The sequence below is a fragment of the Rhizophagus irregularis genome, chromosome 31 (assembly GCF_026210795.1).
Source record: "Rhizophagus irregularis chromosome 31, complete sequence".
Classification (NCBI taxonomy): domain Eukaryota; kingdom Fungi; phylum Glomeromycota; class Glomeromycetes; order Glomerales; family Glomeraceae; genus Rhizophagus; species Rhizophagus irregularis.
The window spans coordinates 1,087,109-1,111,341 of record NC_089459.1 but is presented as its reverse complement, the minus strand read 5'-3'; the positions used below and the strand labels follow the sequence as shown (position 1 = coordinate 1,111,341).

The 24,233-nt window shown below is 23.6% G+C and overlaps 8 protein-coding genes across 9 annotated transcripts; 5 read left to right on the top strand and 3 right to left on the bottom strand.

Annotated features, from left to right (window-relative positions):
• Positions 1–45: 45 nt before the first annotated feature.
• On the bottom strand, positions 46–1,542 carry OCT59_022343 (uncharacterized protein; the record flags this gene model as incomplete). Its single annotated transcript, XM_066144748.1, has 1 exon — positions 46–1,542. One exon carries the CDS (start codon positions 1,540–1,542, stop codon positions 46–48), a length of 1,497 nt encoding a protein of 498 aa, XP_066006180.1.
• A 1,251-nt stretch (positions 1,543–2,793) lies between these two features.
• OCT59_022342 (uncharacterized protein) lies at positions 2,794–4,068 on the top strand (the record flags this gene model as incomplete). Its single annotated transcript, XM_025321353.2, has 7 exons — positions 2,794–2,893; positions 2,984–3,016; positions 3,081–3,109; positions 3,187–3,414; positions 3,490–3,592; positions 3,668–3,748; positions 3,839–4,068. The coding sequence occupies 7 exons, from the start codon at positions 2,794–2,796 to the stop codon at positions 4,066–4,068; spliced, it is 804 nt and encodes a 267-aa protein (XP_025169143.1).
• Positions 4,069–4,332: 264 nt separating this feature from the next.
• On the top strand, positions 4,333–5,315 carry OCT59_022341 (uncharacterized protein; the record flags this gene model as incomplete). The annotated part of the gene is made up of 3 exons (XM_025321352.2): positions 4,333–4,700; positions 4,877–4,945; positions 5,028–5,315. The coding sequence occupies exons 1-3, from the start codon at positions 4,344–4,346 to the stop codon at positions 5,313–5,315; spliced, it is 714 nt and encodes a 237-aa protein (XP_025169142.1). The 5' UTR covers positions 4,333–4,343.
• OCT59_022340 (uncharacterized protein) lies at positions 5,296–6,176 on the bottom strand. The gene is made up of 3 exons (XM_025321351.2): positions 6,089–6,176; positions 5,847–6,025; positions 5,296–5,772 (listed from the first exon to the last, which is right to left on the bottom strand). Exons 1-3 carry the CDS (start codon positions 6,116–6,118, stop codon positions 5,331–5,333), a joined length of 651 nt encoding a protein of 216 aa, XP_025169141.1. The 5' UTR covers positions 6,119–6,176; the 3' UTR covers positions 5,296–5,330.
• Positions 6,177–6,468: 292 nt separating this feature from the next.
• On the top strand, positions 6,469–7,227 carry OCT59_022339 (uncharacterized protein; the record flags this gene model as incomplete). Its single annotated transcript, XM_025321350.2, has 4 exons — positions 6,469–6,536; positions 6,745–6,803; positions 6,885–6,955; positions 7,057–7,227. 4 exons carry the CDS (start codon positions 6,469–6,471, stop codon positions 7,225–7,227), a joined length of 369 nt encoding a protein of 122 aa, XP_025169140.1.
• Positions 7,228–9,855: 2,628 nt separating this feature from the next.
• On the top strand, positions 9,856–12,514 carry OCT59_022338 (uncharacterized protein; the record flags this gene model as incomplete). Its single annotated transcript, XM_066144747.1, has 7 exons — positions 9,856–9,861; positions 10,040–10,063; positions 10,169–10,270; positions 10,345–10,389; positions 10,615–10,779; positions 10,897–11,445; positions 11,541–12,514. The coding sequence occupies 7 exons, from the start codon at positions 9,856–9,858 to the stop codon at positions 12,021–12,023; spliced, it is 1,374 nt and encodes a 457-aa protein (XP_066006179.1). The 3' UTR covers positions 12,024–12,514.
• Positions 12,515–17,357: 4,843 nt separating this feature from the next.
• Positions 17,358–18,306, top strand: OCT59_022337 (uncharacterized protein; the record flags this gene model as incomplete). The annotated part of the gene is made up of 4 exons (XM_066144746.1): positions 17,358–17,455; positions 17,553–17,569; positions 17,848–18,044; positions 18,172–18,306. 4 exons carry the CDS (start codon positions 17,358–17,360, stop codon positions 18,304–18,306), a joined length of 447 nt encoding a protein of 148 aa, XP_066006178.1.
• Positions 18,307–22,206: 3,900 nt separating this feature from the next.
• Positions 22,207–23,910, bottom strand: OCT59_022336. Of its 2 annotated transcripts, XM_066144745.1 has the most exons (8): positions 23,865–23,910; positions 23,619–23,758; positions 23,380–23,450; positions 23,198–23,309; positions 23,078–23,130; positions 22,843–23,010; positions 22,626–22,753; positions 22,207–22,550 (listed from the first exon to the last, which is right to left on the bottom strand). In XM_066144745.1, the coding sequence occupies exons 3-8, from the start codon at positions 23,447–23,449 to the stop codon at positions 22,443–22,445; spliced, it is 639 nt and encodes a 212-aa protein (XP_066006177.1). In that variant the 5' UTR covers position 23,450; positions 23,619–23,758; positions 23,865–23,910; the 3' UTR covers positions 22,207–22,442. The 2 variants fall into 2 exon arrangements, with proteins under 2 accessions (XP_066006177.1, XP_025169138.1); XM_025321348.2 differs by lacking the exons at positions 23,619–23,758; positions 23,865–23,910 and having other exon boundaries at positions 22,208–22,550; positions 23,380–23,591.
• Positions 23,911–24,233: the final 323 nt, after the last annotated feature.

Below are 24,233 nucleotides of genomic sequence, written 5' to 3'. Positions count from 1 at the left end.
TCTGACCAACATTATCAAACATTATTATTAAATTACTAAAAATACTTATCTAAATAATTCTTCGTGATTTTTTATATAAATAAAATTTATATAATTTTGAGCTTTTAAAAATCCTTCTTTAGTCACACAATCAGCCCACTCTATATCCAATTTTTTAAGACTATTCCCAAGATAACGCGTAATAACATCTAAATGTTGATCTGATATACATTGACAATAAGGAATTCTTAGTATTTCTAAAGGAGATTTTAATAACGCGAGAAACATCTCAAATGATTCAGCAGTAAAAGAACATGGCATATTAATTTCAAAACATTGTAAAGTTGTTGGTAATGAACGTCCAAATTCAAATGAACGATAATTGATCGGAGTCTCATCAAACCATCGACTACCAATTGATAAACTTCTAAGCTTTGTGAAAGCTTTAATAAATGTTGAAATGTAAGTCAATTCATTAGAATAAAATGGCATATTAAGAGAGATCATATTTGAACAATACTTTGCCAAAGCAGAATTAATCTTTTGTAAACTCCCAAAATTACGATGATATACATGACGAGTAATATAAAATTCTTGTAAGTTAGAATTCGCATTTCGAATTAATGAAATCAGAACATCATCATTAAATTTAAAATCTGTTTCAATTATATGTAATTTTCTTAATTGAGGAAGTAAAGCACTACTTAAAGGTTGTTTTTTTGATTCCTTTGGAAAATAACATCCATCAAAAATTAAGACTTGTAAATTTTTACAACATTCTAATAAATTTGAAGTATCACCTTCAAAATTCAAATTATAAAATTCGACCTCTATTAAAGTATCACCCAAAGATGAAATAATAATTTTTGGACAAACTTGATAATTTCCTATAAGTTTAATATGTTGAAGAATATCTTGAGATTTTATTAACTTTGCAATATTATGAATTTCATTATCTTCATTAAAATTATAAGATTTATAAATTATCCAATCAGTAAAATCTATTGAAAGATTTTTAATACTTGTAAACTTATTAGGCCAATCATCAAATTTAGATTGAATAAGTATAGAATCTCCAATTTTATCAGTAGAAAATAATCTTATTGGTCGAGAATTTAACACAAGATATACAGATTCAAGAGTTGGACAACATCTTGTGATGAATCTAAGAAGTACATAAAGAAGCATATCTTGAGTTCCTTCTTCAATTGTTTGTTGATTCACTTTAATCCACCTTGGTATAGATTTTTGAAGTCTTTCTAGATTAAAATGACGTAAAAATTTTACATAATTAAAAGTAGGAGGTAATAATAATTTTGGTAATTTAATCCCATTTGATATTAATAGATTTCTATCCTTTTCATTAAGACATGAAATATATGTCCGTATTAATTTTTCTGATGGAGTTGTACCAATGAAAAAAAAAGGTTGTCGCCATAAAAAAGGGGCAGTATTTTCACACCAAAGACGATTGACGAGAATGCAAGAATGCAAAGACGTTTTATCTTCCTGCAAAAAGCGAAATATTTCCTCAAAACAATCAACAGGTAATATTGGTGCCATATTTTTTCTTTTAAAAAAAAGAATTAGAAGTAAAATATTTTTTAACAAAGGTGGAATAATCAATAGATCTTATAAGCGCTTTTATATTCTATTTAATGACGTTACACGAACCGATTCTACACGTGACTTTTTTTAACGCGTGATCACGTGAAATTAATCATTGTACGTTTCATATGATTATATTACAAAAGGTGGGATCGTATTGGAGGTTATTTCAAATATGGAGGTCATTTCAAATATGAAGGTTATTTCAAATATGGAGGTTATTTTTAATATGGAGGTTATAATGATCCAGTATTTTATATATTTAGAGTTATATGCAATATTGTATATTGAATATAAATTATATCGGTATATCGAATATGAAATTACAGTGAAATTCGATATACCCAAACCTTGATATAACGGAACATTTTGATATATCGGAATTGGAGTCTGGAACGGATTATCAATAATCTATAATTAATTTACCCTCGATATGACGGGATTTCTCGATATAACGGATTTTTGACAAATTTTACTAATGGAACGGATGGTTCCACTATATCGAATTTTACTGTGTATATCGTTAATAATCTTTAGTAAATTATGCGTATCTTTAACATTTATATAAAAAAAAATTGTCAAACAATTGAAAAAAAAAAGAAAATTGTGAGTGATAAAAGAAATCTGAAATGGGTTAAGTGAAAAAAGATTTTTTTTTTTTTAAAAAAAAAAATTAGTAATTAATAATATATGTGGCAGAAACCAGTTTTTTAATATACGAATAAAACCACATTTCTGGAATAAAATGATAGATGATTTGAACGCGTAAAATCTCCGAACGCCCGGTTTGAGTCACCATGAAGGCGTTGATCACTTTATTATTGAACAATATTTAATCTCTTATCATTTTGTTGTTAAGGTTTGTTTATTATTTTTTTGTTACAAATTCATGATTTTGAAAAAAAAACTACGTATTATTTTATTTATTTATTTTTTTAGTGGAAAAATTTTTGAATAAACAAATAAAAAAATTGCAAACTAATGGTGCGTTAATCAAGCCATTGGGCATAGATCATTTATAAGATTAGTACAAGTTGTATTACACCCCTAATAATTCAGATCCAAAGATCAAATAAGAAAAAAAGTTTAAACAGATTAATTTTAAAATAAACCAAAAAGGCTTATAAAAATGAATGATCGATTCTATGAAAAACTTTTAGAAAAAAATAATTTTCTTTCGAATTTTTTTTTTTAAAAAAAAATAAAATGAAAGGTGAAAGCACAATTCCAAGTCATTATGTTGTTTTAGAAAATGTATTTGGTCTCATAGGAACGGCTTTTTGGTCATTTCAATTGGTTCCACAAGGTAAAATGAATAATAATCAATTTCTTCTTATCGATACTTTGGTTCAAATTTTAAACCTTCTTTTTGGATTCATTTAATCATGTGATTCAGCATATAAAAATTGGCGGGGAAAATCCACCAAGGGTAAGTTTAATAATAATTATCACCAAAAATTAAGTCATAAATCATACTTACCAAAATTTTATAGGCCTTTCTCAAGCAATGTTCCTCTTATGGGTAATTATTTTATTTATACAAAAAATTGTGCATACATTTGAATTCTCACGGTAATTATTAAATATCTCCTAATTTAGACGACTTCTAGTATTTTTTTTGGAATTTACGCAATAGTTCTGGATTTATCAATTCCTTTATTGATTCAACCACAAATCTTTGGTATAATTGCTTTATTCATTTATGTACAATGTTTTTATTATTGTCCGTCTATGTTCGAAGGTAGTAAAATAAAAAGTGGTGTTTTATTCGTAATATTGACTATATTACTTACTGGAATTGAGGTTGGAAGTGTTTATGGAATTAGAGTAAGTAAAAAAATCATTATAATATCCTTTAATTTTTTAAATCTAATTTATCTAATATTTTATTATTACGTATAGTACGCGAATATGAGAAACGTTAATTGGCCTGAAATGGTCAGCGGGATTATACCAGCAGTCTTATTAGTTATTGGTCTCGTACCGCAGTTTATAAAAATATATCGTAAGAATATTCTTTTTTTTTAATATTACTTTTTTTATTAATTTACTTTTATTAATCATAATAATAAATATATAGAGTTAAAACGTGTAATTGGTATTTCAATGATATTTATGGCATTTGATATGTTAGGAGCCTTTTTTTCTGTTCTAAGTTTGGGTAAGTTTTATTCTTCTATAAAAACTCTATATTATCTTTCACTTTACTGTAAATAGTGTAAACTCATTAAATCTATTAAATCTCCGTTAGTTTTCAGACCACCACCTTTTGATACATTAGCATCATTTACTTACATATCAGTATTTACATTAGATGGTTTAATAGTATTCTTGTATTACTTTTTAAATTGGTATCATTCAAGAAAACAATCTACCATAAATAATAATAATAATGAAGAAAATGATTTATCGATAATTGTTGTGGACGATGTGAAACGAAATGATGCCATTCAACAAGTATCCGAAATTAACAATCATTGAATTCTTTTATTCTGAATGTAAAATTCTAAAGAGAAAAACAAAAAAGATTCCGAAATTCTTTTATTCCTTAAAAAAAAAAATCCAGTCTAATAACTCGATTGGCGTTTATTTGTGTAAAAAAAATTAATAAAATTTAAAAAATGTGTTGGTAATAAATTACGTAATATTTTGTAATATTTGAAACATAGGATTGTTATTCATTATCCAATCAAATCCGATTTTCTAAAAATTTAATAAAAATCTAAAAAAAAATTTCTAAAAAAAAAAATAATAAAATGTCAAGTAAAAAATCAACTCCAACTCAAGCGTTTTTGTACGAAAATAAAAAATCTTTAAATCCAATTACAGAAGAACAACAATATGTACATGACGTATATGAAAAAATAGCTCAACATTTTAGTAGTACCAGATATAAACCATGGCCTGTTGTTGAAGAATTTTTTAAAGAATTAGAAATTGGAAGTATTGGAATTGATGTTGGATGTGGTAATGGAAAATATTTAGATGTTAATCGAAATATTTATATAATCGGTGCTGATAGAAGTTCAAATCTAATTGAGATAAGTGCTTCAAGGGGATTTGAAAGTCTAATATGTGACGCATTAAAATTACCTTATCGGAATGAATGCTTTGTATCCTTTAAACAAAAAAGTTATTGTTATAATCGAATTAGGACTAATGCTATTATTATATAAATAAATATTTTTTAATATTTAACGTTTTTAATTGCATTAGTCCTAATGTTCGAACCGAAAGACTATATTATATTCTCATTTATTTCATTAACTTGATAAAATCTTTTTTTAAGGATTTCGTTACTTCAATAGCTGTAATTCATCATTTTACAACTCCAGAAAGAAGAATTACAGCAATAAAGGTTTGATTCCTATAATTCGTGTAATTCTTTTGTAATTCTTTTTTGTAATTCTTGTAGTTTATACATTTTACTCTCAATATAGGAATTATTTCGAATTGCAAAACCAGGATCAAAAGTGTTAATATACGTTTGGGCCATGGAACAAACTGAATCACGTAGAAAATTTGATGAAAATTATCAAGATGTATTTGTTCCTTGGGTTATTCCTGCTGATAAAAATGAAAAACGAGAAGAAATTGTATATAAAAGATATTATCATTTATTTAAAAAAGGTGAATTAGATGAACTTGTCTTAAATACGGGTTTAGCAAAAATAATTAGATCAGATTATAATAAGGATAATTGGTATGTTATAGCAATAAAAAAATAAAAAAAAGGATTTTTATTAAATAATGTTGGGTTCATTTTTTAATACAATATTTGGGTCCATCATAACTTTTCTCATAAATCCGTCGTACCAATCTTGAAAAATTTTCGTTGATATATATGAATTTCCTATACCAATCTTTTGTGAATCAAAAGGGATTATTGAAGTAGCAAAAGATGTAACATAATTATAAAGATTTTTAAGAATATTAGCAGAAATCTGAGCAGTTTGATCTGGAATTGACGCATTAGTATGTTGTGGTAAGGATGAAATTTGTTGCTCAACTACATTAATTGGTTCAATTGAAATTCCCAACGTGGCAGTTATTGTAGAAATATTTGCTCCAAATTGAACGGAATTACTTGTTAATAATCTTGTACTAAATGCATTCGATCCACTTATTGATGGAATAGTTGATCCACGAAGACGAAAAATTGCGCTCGGTTTTTCATTTGAAACCCTAAAAAAAATATATATATATTTTTTTCTTTTAACTAACAACATCTTTTCATTGATTATTGAAAAATAACTTACATGCCCAATAATTTCCAACCATTTTCATTTCCTGGCCATAAAAAATGAACAGTTGCTGCATAACCTGGATCAAAAGGAATAGTTCCAAGTAAAAAAACCACAATATGATTTATTGTTGCTGCATCGGGAAGTTCAAAAGTATATTTATTTACGTCAACTTGTTGAAGATTAGTTTGAATCTATAAAAAAAAAACCTCGTTGAAATTTTTTATCTGTTTAAAGAAGAATAATTTTAAATTTACCAGTCTTCCGGCTACGATACAACCAAACATTTCAAAAGAAAATAATAAAATTTCTTTTCTATAAATTTTATTTATTAAGAAGATGGTCGAAAAAAAAAAATACTAGCTACATTTAGTTTCATCTATGTTTGACATTGACATCACTTTCATCACAACCATTACACATCTAGTGATAATTAATCATATATTAATAGGCGTGCGAAATAGTTTCAAGTTAGATTAACTATAAAGTTCGAAATTAAAGTCGCGCTATGCGCGTTTTAGCAAGTTATTACGTATTGTTAGATATAATCAATTTAAAAATTTCTCATGTTATTTAATAAACTCTCTTCTTTCTCTCTTTTAAAAAAAAAAATTTATCCCAAGTTTTTTTATAAAAGATGATTTTGCCTCGTCATTTATTAACGAATCCTATCATTAAAAGAAGGTGGTATACACCACTTGGAAGGTAAACACTATCTTTTCAATAATATTAATTCTACAGTCAGAACTCGATATAATGACGAATTTCATGATAAAGCGAATTTTAATATTTATGAACATATAAAAATTGATGTATCAAACTTATAAATTTTGATCGTTATATCAAGTTCTGACTTCTGACTGTAAATAAAATTAATAACTAAACATTGAAAAATTTATTTTTTTTATTTCAGTCATGTTGCTGATAATGATCCTTTCGTTATTGCCCGTGAAAAGGAAAGACTTCTCCAAGGTAAATAAAGAAAGAAACCCAAAATTTTGAATAATGGTATTATACATCAACACTGATTTTGTCCTCTTTTTTCCATGTTAGGAAAAGTCAAACATTTTCTAAAATCTGCACCGGGTTGGAGCGAATTGTTGGCATCGGATAGTGAAGCTGTGGTAAATATTTTAACTTGACTTTTAAAAAGTTTCCATATTTTAAAAAATTTTCCATATTCAATTTATTAAAAAAAATGATCACAATATCTTACTTTTCAAAGGTTAAAGCCGAACGAGAGCCAGATCCATTATCTATAAAAGATCTTCAAAATGAATCAATTAAAACTTTATCTATGTCTTATGATGATATCGAAATTATTGACCATATTAAACAAGAAGTTAAGATTAAAACCGAAGAGGAAATTATTGCTAAACCTCGAGATAAATCTTAAGAAAGAAAGAATTGTATCATAATTTATAAATAGTAACAACATTTTTTATTTTATTCAAATGTTTCTATAACTATAAATTATTATTATATAATTCTTATTCTCCGTCTATTTTTTTTTTTTTAATAATGTTAAAGAGATCTGCCTAATTGTGATACGTATTCCAGGATTTTTTTTTTCATTTTCTTTCACTATTGTAAAATGTAAATCTCTGATTTACAAAATATTTATATGTATGTATGTATGTATTATATTAAGAAATAAAGGCTAAAAAAAAAATCTATTGATATTTTGAATTTTTAATTCAATGTCACGTGAATTCTTTTTTGGATTTTGTCAAATTGCAAATATTTATAGGAAAAACAAATCACAAAAATCACAAAAAGAGATGATTTATGCAAGATAGTGTTATAATCTTTTTTGTTTACACGAGTATTATCAGATATGATGTAAATGCTGGTCAACAAGTCAGAAAAAATCGGAAAAAAAAATGCATTTAAATATTTTAAATATGCATACATCAACCCAAATAGGCTTTTAAATAAAAAAAATATTATTGTGTGATAATTGAGAGAAGGGATTACAAAAAACTTGCATTGGAGCATGAAATGGAAGTTAAATTTTGTTTTGAATAATAATGCACATCAATAAATGTACTGTAAATTATGAAAAATTTCAAATTAGACAAATAAAATGAATGAAAGGTCAGTGAATGAGGTGAGACGAAATATATTCTTGGAATACAAGGAAAATGAAAAATTTATATGTAGTATGTATATATATGATAAACATATATGTATTATATATTTATATAAATATATTATTTTTTTTATTATTATTATTATTATTAATTTGAATTTTATTATTATTATTATTATTATTTTGTTCACCAAAATAAAAAAAAAAAAAAAACGTATTGAATTTGACTGGATTTTTTTTATGAGCTATATAAAGGAAGAACCCAGCCTAATTTCCTTATTATCACAGGTACCAGACTTTTATGGGTATTAATTTTAATTTTTTTTTTTTTAAAAAAAAAATATTTTTACATTTGTTTTTTTTTAAAAAAAAAACAACCCAAATTTAAATTTTTATCGCCCAATTTTTAATCGTAACAAAAAAGCAGATAATCTTGAAACAATTAAATTTACATGAATGAGTTCAAAAAAGAAAAGAATATAAATTATTTAATATAAATTTATGTTTAAGATTGGTTCTTTTAAAGGAAATGGCGCAGTGCATGATGTCATTTTATCGGCATTTTGAAAAAAAAACTTCTTTTATTCCATTTCATCCGATTAATTTTTTTTTGAGATTAGTCTGCAAGTAATTCCTTCCAATCATTAAATGGAAAGGAACAAATGATTGGTTAAGGAAGGTCATCTGATCATAAATATTTTGACGCAAACTGGAACGGGAACAGATATAATTGTTTTGTCGATCAAACATCAAAAATTTTTTTTGTTTATATTAAGTAGTTTGTTTGTTCAAAGCCATAGTAACTTATATAAATTCGTAATGATTTCTGTTTTGATAAAGAAATTAAAGAAATAAATTTTGGCCTACCAGAAAATCCAACTATAATATGCAGAAAAAAGAAAAAAAAAAATATCAGTCTGACGTTATTTAATTCACGATCTGCATAAATTTTCAATAATTTGAAATCTCAAAGTTTAATTTAGGGACATTTTTGTTTATCAGAATATCTTTTTTCTGCAAGATGAAGTCATGCAAGGTTTTATTCTAAATGACATCACACTTTACACAGGACCTCTAGGATCGAATTATGTAATAACCATTTTAAGCCTCTTGTGACTATTAAAAAAAAAAAAAATTAATTAATGTAAATATTTTTCAAAAAACCGTGCGCAATAAAAAATCAAATTTTTTATTTGTTAAAAAGGAAGGTCAAATTTTTTAAATTATGAGATAAATAAAGTTAAAAGTCAATATGACATAGTACAAAAATAATACAAAATAGCATAAAACAGTATAAATTTGATATAAATTTAGTGAATTTAAATTTTAATCCCCGTTTCAGGAATTTATCAGTATTCCAGGTATGCACAAATTATGGTAAACAAGTAAATTTTCCATTAACCATTTATAATTTGTGAAATTATTGATCTTTTAAAGTTAATCTTTCGCTTTTGGGTTACGTGTATGTGATAATTAGAAGAATGATCCACGTGCATAGTTAATAATAGAAACAATAACGTAATGTTGATTTACTACATAAGTGTGACATTACAAAATGAACTAAGGACTTGTGTTATATATATTATGTATATATATATATATATATATTTGGAGTTATCCAAAAAAAAAACTTTTAAATATCCTTAAATTTTTAACTTCAAGACTTTTTTGAGGTTGCAATCATTTTACTTTAAGCTTATAATAACCTTCCCTCTCTACGATTGTGAGTTGTAAACTTATCATGATCCATATTCCTTACTTTTTTGATAGTAATAATAATATTACTGCTGTAAATCGTTCTATGAATGTATGTGATTTTTTTTAAAAAAAGTTTTGTATTTATTTATTTATTTATTTATTAATTAAAATTTTATTTTCTTTAAAAATTCTTTGCTTTTTTTTAAAAAAAAAAAATAACAGCACAATACGAATATGCAGGTGAATTATTTTGAACTTAACTTTTTTATCTATCAGTTGATTAGGATATATTCTGATTTAAAAAACATCATTCAATTAGTTATTAATTAGTATTTATTAATTAATTAATTAATTAATTATAAACTTATTTCTTATTTCTTTTTATTTTTTCCTTTTATTTTTTTATATATATTAAAAGACAACAACATTTTCGAACGATATGGTAAGAAACTTTTTTTTTTCTTTGTAATTCCTAATCTAAACCTCTTAAGGATTTTTATTATATAAGAATGCATGATAACATCATCTTATCATTCTTATCAATTAGTTATATCAATCCAATTCTGGTCCTTTAATTGGCTCTCATTATAACATGCAAGTGAACCAACAAAATCAGCAGAATAATGTAGGACCGAATACTTACACTATGGTATTTTTTTAAGAAAAAATAAATAATTTTTTTTTTTTAGAAATAATATTTTTAACTAATTTTTCTTATAATAGCTTAACCAAGCAACTACTCATGATGTCAGTCAAAACAATTTGCAGGTATCCACGTTTTACACTTCAAAACTTTGCTTACATTCATGTATGACAAAAATAAAATACCTCCTTCTTGGTGGTCCTTTTTTTTTACTTTTTCATTCATTTTTGTTACATTTTTGCTACATTTTTGCTTTATATGTTTACCTGTATTAATTCAAGTTTAAAATAAATAAATATTTATATGTATATGTCCTAACATTTTTTTTTTTTCTCACGCCAACTTTTCAGCCCCATAACGATGAGAGAAATGCATCATATCATCGTCAATTAGCTCAGAACCAGGCTATGGCACTCGCTCAGTTATCTGTTCCAAAGGAACCGGAACAAAAATATTCTATTCAACACATGCCTTATGACGATCTTTCTAATAATATTAATTACGCGATTGAACATGTATTTATTTAGTTATTTTATTTTATTTTTTTCTTAATATACTGATTACGTGTATATAACTACGTAATCTTGCATATCCATTATAAATCACTAAAAATAATATTTTTCCTAATTTAGGATTTCGTATCATCATCCGATTTACATCAACAACCCCAAAACATTTCCTCTTCATCAACCCAATCAGCCGTTTCCAATTTGGTAAATCAAAAACCACCAGTTTATACCAAATGGACAGAACAAGAAGATGAGTTGCTGCGGTCTGCTGTACGTATGTATGGCCCTCATAAGTGGTCTTTGATCGCAACTCATGTACCAAATAGAACTCCTATGCAATGTTCTGCTAGATGGGTTGGTGCATTAAATCCCTCTATTCTTAAAGGTCGATGGACTTCTCAGGAAGATAACGCTCTTAAAGAAGCTGTTAGTCATTATATCAATTCAGTTGATTCTCAAGGAAATCCACAACCGATTCCATGGAATAAAGTTTCAAAAAGGATTCCTCAAAGAACCGGTGCTCAATGTCAAGCCCGTTGGACTGAGGCTTTGGATCCTCGTATAAGAAAAGGAAAATGGTCACCTAGTGAAGATGAAATTTTGAAAGAAGGTGTTAGAATGTTTGGACGTTGTTGGATTCGTATCGCAGAAATGATTGATGGAAGAACTCAGGTAATTAATTATTTTTTAATTAATTAATTTTAAAAATAAAATCGATTTTTTTTTTTAAAAAAAATATATATATATATATATTTCTATTTTTATAGAGACAATGCCGTACTCGCTGGCTACAAATAAAAAATAAACAGTCGAGAATTAAAAATGATGAGTCAGGAATTACTACGATTAACTCAGTAAATAATTCAAATGATGATAATAATGGAACAATGCTTATATTGACACCACCTCATACAACTCCATCGACTCCTTCACAAAGAATTAAAAATGTATCATCTAACTCACCAGAAGTTATGCAAGGGATGCAAGGAGTGATCCTACGTTCTTCACAGCAAATGATTAACACCGATAACTCTGCTTTTGCCACATTAACATCACCGGTATCGAATAGTGGAAAAAGTCCAACAATTTCCGATTCTGAAACTCCTATTTCAAGTCCTGAATTCCATTCAAATTACGCCATACCCCTGGTTGATACGAATTCTTATAATTTTAACAATTGCAATTTATATGGTGCATATCAATCTCCATATATCGAAGATTACCACAACCAAGTCGCATATATTTTTTAAATTCGATTCGTTTTTTTTTAAAAAAAAAGTGAAAGGAATAAATTATTTATTTATTTATTTATTATATACATATAGAACAAATTAATATAAAAGGGAATTATGAAAAAAGGGAAACGAGTTACGAATAATTATTTATGAACTATTTTTTTTTTTTTTAGAAATATGATGATATGACTTATAAGATAGTATGTCACATAGTTCGTGACATTTATGTTAAACATAATTGTTTGAAACATAAGAGGGGATCGATAATTTGAAGTGAATTGAATTCACTTAATTTTATTTTATACATATATATGTACATTATGTACATTATACATATTTTTTTTTTTAAGCTTAATTATTAATCTTAGGTTTCTTAGTAGTGGTTTTTTTTTTAACAAAAATTATGTAATTTACAAAACTTAAGCTCATTTATATTAAAATTTTTTATGAGATCTATTTCGTTCTTTCTTAATAAAGGTATCGAAAAAAATAAACAATAAATATTATCTTTTAATATCGTGTGATTTTCAAAAGTAAGCCTTAATTCTCATTGGGGAAGAATGTTAACAAGATAAAATAAATTTTCTTTTGTTTTCACCGGTCGAGACCCTTGATACCATCGTGACCGGGTGGCATTGTCATACCTAGAGGAATTTCTGTGGCGGTAAAAGTAATTAGTAATTAATTATATATAACATATATAGTAATTGTTTGTCCTACTTGAAATGTAAAAAATCATACGATAATTTATTTACCAGACAATGAATAAGAAAAAAGATAAAGTTCCGATATTTTTTACTTATTTACTTATTTAGGATTGACTTTTCTCATTCATTTAAAACTGATGAATTAATTTTGAATTAACATAAATAAAAAAAATTTTTTTTTTAAAGTTAAAGTTAGAACAATGAATGTGATATAATAAAAATCAGGTTTATTAAAAAACATATCATATTGTTTATATGTTTACTTCCTAATAAGAATAAATTATCTTTAGAATTTATGCGAAATATTGAAATATTAGCGCGTTTTAAAGTTTGTATCACATCTTTTAAAAATCTTTTTTTTTATTTTTTTTTTTAAAGGAATTCATCTTAAATTTATAGATTTTTTTTATAATTATTTATATTATCATATGAAAACAATTGATATTGATTTAAGTTTAAACTGTAATGTCTTTAAATCCTTTCTTCCTTCTTCCTTTTAATTGATGCATGCAATTTATTGAACACCAATTTTTTCTTTAACTTTTTAAAGATCGTATTACAAATTCAGGTATTAGACTGGTTTGTTTATTGTTTAAATGATGAAGTACATATTTTTTTTTTTCAGTTTAACTATATTTAATTTTTATTTATGACGTATCGCGTGGGAATTTTGAACCTCATTTCTCATGCGTTGATTGGATGTCATAGAAAAATAAATTTCGTATTAACTTTATAAGCTAAGAAATCTACCCATTATACACAAAACGCGAAATTGGACAAATTAGCGCGTTCTAAATAACGGAGACGTTTGTTACACGAATTGATTACGTAACACGCCTTAACTATAGACGCGAGGCTAAAACACTGTGTAACTCCCGAAAAATGAAATTATTTAATTATTTGTATCCTAGACTTAATAATTCTAGATCGCAAAAAAATGTTTTTAGAACCGCATCTTATTCATGTTTCATGTGTTAATACACATGTAGATAAAAATTTCCCGATCTATATAGGAAATTAAAATCAAGAATTTCATCAATAAATGCTCCTTTTAGGTATTGACTTTTTTTTCTTTTTTTTTTTTTACCATACATAATTATACATATTTTATATATAATATATATACATATATAATAAATAAAAATACTTATAAAAATAAAGTACATATATATATATTTTTTTTTCGGAAAAAACCGGAAATTTTGTGCACAGCTTATTTAATATTTATTTATTTGTAATTTAAATTAAATAATTTCTGTACATCCTGTCAGTTACCAAGGGTCCTAAGGGTCCTTTTCATCTTATGTTTATTTATTTATTTTATCGAGATGAAAAAAAATTCGATAAAATTTCATTATGTATGTTTGTAAAACTTAGATTTTTGAAAAAAAAAATACACGATATCGGATCTTAAGTTTTTTAACTAAAAAAAAAAAAAACAAAATACAATCAATTAATGGTAAAAGTTTGAACTATAGTTAAAGAAAAAAAAAACCAGAATGAAATATGCCGACTTCACTAATTAAGCCGTCATTGAGGTATCATCACAAATAAATACATGTGTGAAATCATAAAAATGGAATTTTAAAATTTTAAATATATCTTTTTATATCAAATATTCAATATTTTAAACCAATGGGAATTTAACCTATATGATATTGCGGAGTTATGGAGTTACTCCGACAATGTTTTTTTTAAAAAGAGATCATGGTTATTAAATGTTTTGTAAATTAAATTTCTTTCAGTCTCACAAACTTATCCCCTGCGTGAATAATTTTATCGCGCGAGTTTCTTTTAAAAAAAAAAAAGTTAATTAAAATAATTAAGGGGAAATATAAACAAATTTGGTTAAAGTTAAAAGATAAGATTTCGTACAAATAATAAATATTTTTTTTTTCTTGCTACACAACCGATTTAAATGATTTGATTGGTTGATTTTTTTTGATATTTGATTATTTAAAATTATTTTAAATTATTTAAAGAAATTTTCTAAAAAGTTTCTATGAATTTCTTTTTCATATATTTGAAGTTTGAAAATTATTCGCATTTTGTTGATTATCCAATTGAGATGATATGTTTCGTACTTGATGATGAATTGACGTTAAGGCAGAAGATTAAATGTCTTGAAATTAATCATTCTATGTGTAAAATCTAAGTGTAAAATCTAGGAGCACTAAATAAAATAACCGGTCAGTTAGATACAGTAAATCACCTTCAATTATACTTGTGACCGAAACCTTTTCATGTGAGTTTCGGCCAATTTTTCAAATTTAATTTAAGCAAACTCTGGATTTGCCAAAGCTATAAAATAGTTTCTCCAGAATTTCGGCCAAATTTTAGTATATTATTACATTAGATATTGTAGTCCTCAGGAGTTTCGGCCACATGTATACGGCTCCGATTATTCTTATACCTTCAATTATTCTTTTATGAAAAAAAAATAAAAAAAAAATATTATAATCCATTTTTTAAAACTTTCATCTTTTAAATAACAGTATTTTTATGGTAATCTCATTCAAAGAACTATAAGTATTGGATGTAACATGCTCTTTTCTTAAAATGATTCAAAGAGATAAGAGATTCAGCCCGGACTTGAGTTTTATATGTTCTGCAGCCTCTAATTCAAAGTGATTCTCAGCTTGTCTACCTGTTTTATATATAAATAAACTCTCGGTTAGATATGTGATGATTATGTACTAAAATGCAGCTAAGTTGGCGGGATCTGCTTTATTTCAACATATAATTTTTATTTCTTTTTTCCGATATTAAATATTGAATAACAATTTTAGTTACTGTATTTATTTTTCTAAGTAGTATTTTCTCTTTTCTTTCCTAAAAGTAGCAGTTTCTTGATAACATTAAGTTTAAAATACTAATTTTAAATTTAAATATTTTACGTTGAATAAACTATTTTCAAATTGTATTTTTTTTATTATATTTAGAATTCCATTTCAAAAATTTTTAATTAATATTAAAATATTACACTGGAAATTATCATAGTTCATTACATATAAATTTATAAAAGGAAATTTTTTTAGATTATGAAACCCCATTTTTTTTATAAATTAATGTACTTATGATGCTAGTTATTAGAAAAACCTATTGTTTGAATAGGATTTAAAAAAAGAATATGAATTTTTGACTAAACAAATTTAATTATTTATTTTATATAGTATAATATTTTAAAAAATAAATGTATTATATAACATGTAAGCAAATTTGATTATTTTATCATAATTATATAAGATTACCAGAAATAGAACTATTATTAAACTTGTTATTTAATATTATGGTGTATATTGAATAATTGTTATAATGTACCACTACTTAGCATAATAACAGCCAATTATCCCATCGGTATTATGTATACACCGATGGATTTTTTTGTAAATTATTCTACTGGTATAAAAAAAGTATAAAAAAGTATAAAATCCATCGGTGTATATGCCATACACAATGAGACAACTAATGAATACTCCATATACACCGATACTCCCCTCCCTTTGGGAACCCCTAAGGCATTGGTGAATATTTCAGTTATTCATTGATACCTATGGAATAACAAGTACTTATTCAATACTTATCTTTATATTGAATACTCTGTACCTAATAATTTTATAATATTTTTTAATTAATATTTTAATATTACTTTAATTTAAATTAATATAAATATACTTATAAAAAATGTAACTGCTATTTCTGAATAACTATAAAAGGAATTAACTATAAACTTTATATATAAATATAAAAATTTTATAAAATTTCTTATATAATACATTAGCTAATATTCTATATTAATTTGAATTATTTCAAAATAAGAATTATAATTTTAAGGTATTGCTAAACATTACCTGAATGATCATTACCTTTAACAGTATTAAAATGGCATTTTAGGTAGATTTACATTTATATTCTTAATTTTATTTAAGTTCCATTCTAATGACAATAAAGGCAATAATTGTCTAAATAATATTTAGTAATTTTCATAATTTTATATTAAAATCAATAAAATAAATCTTTTAATATATAAATTAGTAAAATTATAATCTTTTAAAATTATTAAATATTTTTATTTATTAAATTTCAAAATAAAAGTTTATATTTTAATTTTATAATAAAATAAAAAAAATAATGAATGAAATTATTTACAAAACATTTTTAATATAATTTTTTTAATTTTATTTAAGCAATTTATTAATAAATGAAAAATATTCTTTTATATAATACAACTTTTTTTCTTTTATTTTAACCTTATTTTTGTATATTTAAATAAAATTCTGGACTTATAAGCAGTTTAGTGAAAATGCTGACTGAAAGTATATTGATTACTAAATGAAAAATATAATGAAAATAGCAAAATAATAACATAATATACAAAAATATATTAATCTAGTTTAAGTAATTTAAAAACAATATAATATAAAAAAAGCAACAAATAAACTTTTTATCAATAAACAGTTCATTAATTTTTTATACAATAATAACATATTCCAATAAATCTATGCTTTTTTTGATATTAGATAACATTATTAAGAAATATAAAATAAAGAACAACTTAAATCAACCTTCAGATAAAGCAAAAGATATAAAAACAAGAAAAGCAGATTGAGTACAAAAGTCAATTCCTTTGGTAAAGAAATCAATGGATACCTTTATAAAGAAATACATATGTGAGGATTGGATCCCAATAAAGAAGAAGTTTGATAAGGTTACATTATACATAAGCAAAAAATTATTGGAGTAAGATTCTTTTTTTTAAAAAAAAAAAAAAATAATGATAATAATTTTACTTTTTATTTATAATTTTATTTTATTTTACTTTTATTTCTCTTTTTAGTTTAATTTTGGTTTATAGTATGGTATTTTAGTTTAATTATTTTGGTTTACTTTTATTTACTATTTAATTTTGTTCTTAATTTATTAGTGATATAATAGTTAATGTTTGATCAGACTGGCCAGGAGCTGGAAGTATCATTTACAGAATAGTTGTGATTATTATGTAGTCCAAATATATTCTAATAAAATGATACATGATTCAACATTTAAAAAAAAAAAAAAATTAAAAAATATAAAAAGGTTTCACTATATGAATATTTATATAAGTAATACTTAAAAATGACCTTTAATAAAAGGAATCAAGAAGCAAGACTTAAGGAAGAAAATACCAGCACATCAACATATTACATATGAACGAACTCTAACTCAACAAATAGAAGGTGATACTTATGACTTAAAGGAAAGGAAAATTCTTAAACATAGTGAACAATGGTCAATTGCTCTTGGAAAAACTAGACAATATATAGACCAACTTATCAGAGAAGGAAATAGGGTGATTTGAAAGGTATATAATAATACTAAGATGTACAAATACAAATATAATTTTTCTTTTTGTTTAGAGGGTAGTGAAAGCACATACTGAAGCCATATAATAATAATGATCCTATATAATCTGATAGCTACTATGGGAGGATATAGGTGAATTTTATATTGGTGATGGTAGGGCACAGGAGCAATCTATAGGATGGGGAACTGGTTCAGCGAATGGATTAGTTATATATTTAGCGGACACTTCTGTACTTTCATATAACTAATAAACCTCATGAATTGCACTACCTTACAAAAAAAAAAAAAGACCTTTAATAACTTAGGAAACTTACACATATTACGTAATTATTATAGAGGAGAAGGGGTAGTTAAAATTTTACATTACACTTATTTAAATCATATGATTTATAAATATTATAATTTGATTGGTTATGAAATCTAACAAGGGGGGGGGGTAAGGTTTATAATAAAATGAATATTACGTGATATGTGTAACTCCCCTTATTAGATTACAAATTTTTCTCATTTTCACTCTTAATGATTATTATTATAAGTATTTACTTTTTTTTGCCAACTTTTCTGATTTAAATATGAGTATACAGAACCCCACTTACTATTAAAATAAATTACTAATGAAATAATTTTAATTTTATATAAACTTTACCTTAAAATTTTCTTAAATTCTATTGGTTAATTAACTAAAAAGAAAAAAAATTATACAATGTAATTTTTTTTATAGTAGAATCTTTAAAGAGTTTTATATATAAATTTTACTTTAAACTATAAGATGATTTATCTTAATAATCGGTAAAATCCTGAATATACTTTATACTAAAAAAGAATTTACAAACCATTTTTAAATTCAAATATATATTTTTTTATTATTAAATATATTTCTAGATATTTTTCATAACTTTTTGGCAATATAATAATAACTAATAAATTTAAAAAATCTTTTATTTTAAGTATAACTATAAAATAGTAAATTAATTTTAGAATTTTTATAGCTTTTTAAATATAATATATAATCAAATATTTACTTAATATTGTAAAACTAATTAATAGTAATTTATTTTTAAACAACTTGATTTCACCTTCTATACATTAAAAAAGAAGAAAAATTATAACAAATAATACATTATATAAATTGATTTTTTTTAACATTTATAATTTTTTTTTATTATAAAATTTCTTTTTACTTTATTTTATTTTTTTGTATTATTTTATTTTTCATTATTAAATTTTTAAAAATAAAGCATTAGTATTTATAATATTAAATAGTATAAATTGTATTTATTATATTACAATAAATATCTAATAAAAAATATATTATTTAAGATTTATTCACCTATATTTTATTATAATAGAATCAAATCTAACTAAACAATTTAAACTTTAGAAACAATAGATAAAATTCATGAACTAATTAATTTACTTTTTTGTATTTTATTATATATATTATATAGATAGATTTATAATTTGAATATGAATTTCAAATCTAGAAATTGAAATATAAAATTAGATTGTGAACAATTAAAAAATATATTAATAATTTAATATTTTTTAATTTACAAGATAAAATTTTAAAAACATTATAATGTAATAGTTTTATAATAACTTTATATATAAATAGGGTATTATATATTAAGATAAACCATTTTAAATAAATTTTACTTATTAAATATAATTTATCATTTATCACCAAGGTAAAGTTTTATATAAAAGTTAAAATTTTCTACAATGACATTTATTAGTAGTAGTCTAATAGTAAACAGAATTCTGATCTAAAAAATATATAGAATTATTAATTAAAGTCTAACTTATATTCTAGCAAATTATCAATTAATATTATAAGCAAGTTAAAAATCAAATCTAAATACTTTAAATCTAAATATTATTAGTCATTATTTATTAATAATAATCTAACTATATTTTTGTAAAAACAATAACTATCAAAATCTTAAAAACTACTATTTATAAATACAATTTTTTAATGTAATGCAATTTTTAAGAGAATATCTACTTTATCTTAAATGATTTTTTACAACTATAATATATATTAGATCTCATTAGATATATTGATCTAAGAGTGATTACAGTTACAGGTTTATATGTTTTTATATAGCTTAAACTTACATATCTTTCAGATTCCTTCAAATATAGCTACTAACAGCACTTATACCATTCAGTAAAGTAATTAACCAATCTGAATAAATTATGCTAATCTAGATTAAATCTTTAATTCAATATTATAAGTGATAGTATATACAATAAAATTTATATTAAAATTATAACTATTAAAATTAAACTCATAATCATATTATATAAAAAGTATTACATCTAATTACTATATTAAAATGTTTAACTTTTTACTAGTAATTTAAAATAAATTAATTTTTTTTAAAAAATGTAAAAATTAGTTTTTGCAATTTTTTAGTATTTAATAATTTGATTAAATAAACTTTTTTTTTTAATTTGTAATTAATATTAAACTTTATAAATAAAAAAAGTTTATCTAAATCAGATCATTAAATGTTGAGATAATTGCAAAAAATGAAAAATAAAAAAAGAGCAAATTGAATTAATTTAGCAAAAAAGTCAATTATATTTAAAATCCTATTAAATTAGTTTTATTTTATTTTTTAATTTTACAATATATTTGGTAATTTATTAAAGTAAAAAAAAAGTAAAATACATAAATAAAACTACCAATATATACTATTCTAATATTATTAATTACCAAATTACTTGTTATATTCAATTGTACTCTATATATACAATAAGTTTTGTTTAGAAGATAGAATTTTTTGTAACAGTCCATTTTAGCATAAATGCTATTTTTTCTACTCAAAATTATTATAGTATTAATATATTATGCTATAGCAATATAGTTAACTTCTTTTATAGTTATTTTTATTATAGTTACATTTGTTATACCAATTAGATATTCAAAATATTTTATTATTAGATATATTTTATATAATCACAATATATTTATAGTTACTATCATACTTATTTTAAAAATTTATAATTGCTTAATAATCATAAAAGGATATAACACAGCTTATTAGAATTGTCTCATTAAGACAAATTAAATGGTAGTAGTTTCATTTTTTTATAATTATAAGCTGATAAGCTATTTAATAAATATTAAAAATTGGTATTTTAATATTTCTTGATTTATATTTACTATACTGCCAAATATTTTATTTAACTATTCAATATTTAGTAATTATAAAATGATAGTTAATAACTTTTTAGAATTGTCTAATCAAGACGAATCAAATGTTGCTAAAATCATCTTATAGATCATGAGTTATCTAATAATTTATAATAAAATTTTAGTAAATCTTATGATTTCTTATGATCTATTAGGCATAAATATCATGATGATAGGGCAGCATGCTAAAATGTTTCAAACATTACTTACCTGATTAATTAACATAACTACTTAACAGTATACATATAAGATTTTATAGTAAATAATATTAGAATAGTTACATAATTTTTTACTTATTATATAATTACTAGCATTATCCCAATAAATTTGTAAATGTACTGCAACTAGCAAAAAAAAAATTTTAATTTATAAAGTAATTTTATTAACATTAATACATATAAATCAAATAGGTTAAGCATTTCATGGAATAAATGGAAGAAAGAAACTATTTAAGATATTTTAAGTACAATAAAAAATACTTGATTTAAAAATTATATAATATTTATAGATATTTTATAAGATATATAGTCAAAATTGGCCTAATTCTACTAGAATTAAAATTTTTAAACTATAATTGTATTCAGATTTTTTGATGTAATATATTGAGCAATATAGTATAAATATATAGTAAGATGAATTATCATAATTAGAAAAATAAAATATATATATTTTGTATTTTGTAAGAACTACTATTTTCATGGTTTTGTTTTTTTATTGATATATTTAATATTAAAAATATTAACTAGAACTGCTTTTTTGAGTTAAATTATATACATTTACTCTATAGTACAACCAATAATTAAACCAAAATGTATTTATTATAAGTAAATATTTTAAAAAATATCAATATGTGTAATAAATATTAAAAGAAAAAAATCTACTTTCATTTATGAATTGTAAATAAGCAGTTATATTGAGAGAAAAAAAAAATGTTTATTAATATTTGCTATTTCAATAATTGGTTAAATTTATTTAGGATAATTACATCACACTAATACTTGCAGTCGAGCAGTACAACTTAAACAGGCAGATCATCTTTTTAATTTTATGTGGAATCTGCTATTTATATTACAATGTGAGTATTAATGCCAGACATATTTTGCATGCAGGGTTTAATACTAATGCTTGGTTTTTATACTACATATGATTATTGTAAATAAATATCTGATATACATTAATTAGCTATTCGATGTTATCTACCTCTGGCTGCTGTTGTTGATTTATAATTAAATTATCATACCATTGGGTAATCTCATTTTGATGATTATTTTTTTCAATTTCAAATATTGTCTGGTTTTTTTTTGTAAAAAAAAAATCAATATAAATTATTTAAAAAAATTTCATTAAAAACATAATATAACGTACCTCAGCATAATCTTCAATATTAAATTTAAATGGTTCTAGTCCAAAATTAAATTTAACTTTTTCACCTCTAGTTCTTAATCCGACTGTGGGATAATAATCATTACCTGGTAGATTTTGAAAAGCAACACCTAACAAAAAAAGATATTTCAAATGAGAATTTAAAGATTTTAATATTTTTTTTAAAAAAAAATGTTTATCTCATGAATAGAATGGCTACCCAAATTTTTTCCATTTTTAGTATAAAAAGCTTTTTTACTAAAAAAATTAATCGCACAACCAATTGTATCACCAGTAGTAAACAGAGGACCATATGGAGCTCCTGTACCGGTAGATTCAAATTTATTTCCATCATCTCCATGATATCCAAAAGATTTTGATTCCCATCCTATATAAGGAGAAAAGAGATTTAATAAAAAATTAACCACAAAAGAATAGCCCTAAAAAATATAAACCTGGTAATCGGTCTAATGGAACTTCTTTTTCGCAAAATCCGACCCCGATCAATCTTATTAAAACAAAATTGATTTATTAAATTAAATCAGAATCAAAATTACAATAAAAAAAGATCTTACCCATCTCTTCCTTTACTAATAATTTCAACTTCGAAATAAAATATTCCAACTTTATCAGGAATAGGATAATTCGATCTTACAATACCTGAGTCAGCATCTCTCGCCCCCAATCCTTCTCAGAATAATGTGTTTTTTTTAAAAAAGCTGTAATAATTAAGAAATAGAAAATTAAATATATTTACCATTATAATGTACAATTAATCCATCATCATCAACAACAGTAACATTAGTAGAACAATCCTTTTTGTTCATTCTATTTGGCAAAATAAAAGGTAAAGTATCATGTTTATTACATAATGTTAAAGGACTATTTTTTAGATAAGAAGGTAAATTTTGTTCTCCTCCCATTATTACTTAAAACAGAATCGTTATTTTTTCGGAGAGAAAAATTTGTAAAAAAGTTGTTAGGAGATAAAATTACCCATATTTATTCAATCAAAAAATGGAAATGATCCGTTGTTACATTAACCGCAGTAAATAGACTTTGCGACACACGACTTAACTTTTATTCAGAGCGAACAAATTGCAAAAAGTATTCGTTTGTTCAAATTATAATAATCGCTGCGGCAAATAATTATATAAACAATATTTTTCCGATGGATAAAACAAGTATATATTATTATATTTTAAAACTTTTTAATTGAGCATATATTTAATGATACTATACCGTGAAGTATATAATGCAATAATCACTCGTAAATAAGTATTTCAACCCGTAACAGTTAGTCGATAGAATTTTTAAATGATCGGATGATGAAGGCTGGGTCGGATCATTCCTTGATTTTAAATACGGTATGTAGCGAGAATAGCATGTTAACAGATGACAAATTATCCGCACTACGGCAAAAATAATTCCAGGGGCATCGGTGATATAATTCCGGACATGTTTTATTAATTACATGACGTAATTTTCATGCAATAATATATTAGTTGAAACAAACAGCAATAATAAGGGTTTTAGGTAAGAATTATCTTAATCAAATTTTTTGAATACATTTTCTTTCACAATTTCATTAATGCAATACACGAGTTAATA

Excerpts from the sequence above, each read along its gene's own strand:
- OCT59_022340 (XM_025321351.2), bottom strand. The coding sequence starts at position 6,118 with ATGTTTGGTTGTATCGTAGCCGGAAGACTG. Across the intron at positions 6,026-6,088 it reads GTATCGTAGCCGGAAGACTG|ATTCAAACTAATCTTCAACA; the intron begins GTAAATTTAAAA and ends TTTTTTTTATAG. Across the intron at positions 5,773-5,846 it reads GGTTGGAAATTATTGGGCAT|GGTTTCAAATGAAAAACCGA; the intron begins GTAAGTTATTTT and ends TATTTTTTTTAG.
- OCT59_022336 (XM_025321348.2), bottom strand. The coding sequence starts at position 23,545 with ATGGGAGGAGAACAAAATTTACCTTCTTATCTAAAAAATAGTCCTTTA. Across the intron at positions 23,310-23,379 it reads ATTAATTGTACATTATAATG|GATTGGGGGCGAGAGATGCT; the intron begins GTAAATATATTT and ends TATTCTGAGAAG. Across the intron at positions 22,754-22,842 it reads TAAAAATGGAAAAAATTTGG|GTGTTGCTTTTCAAAATCTA; the intron begins GTAGCCATTCTA and ends TTTTTTTGTTAG.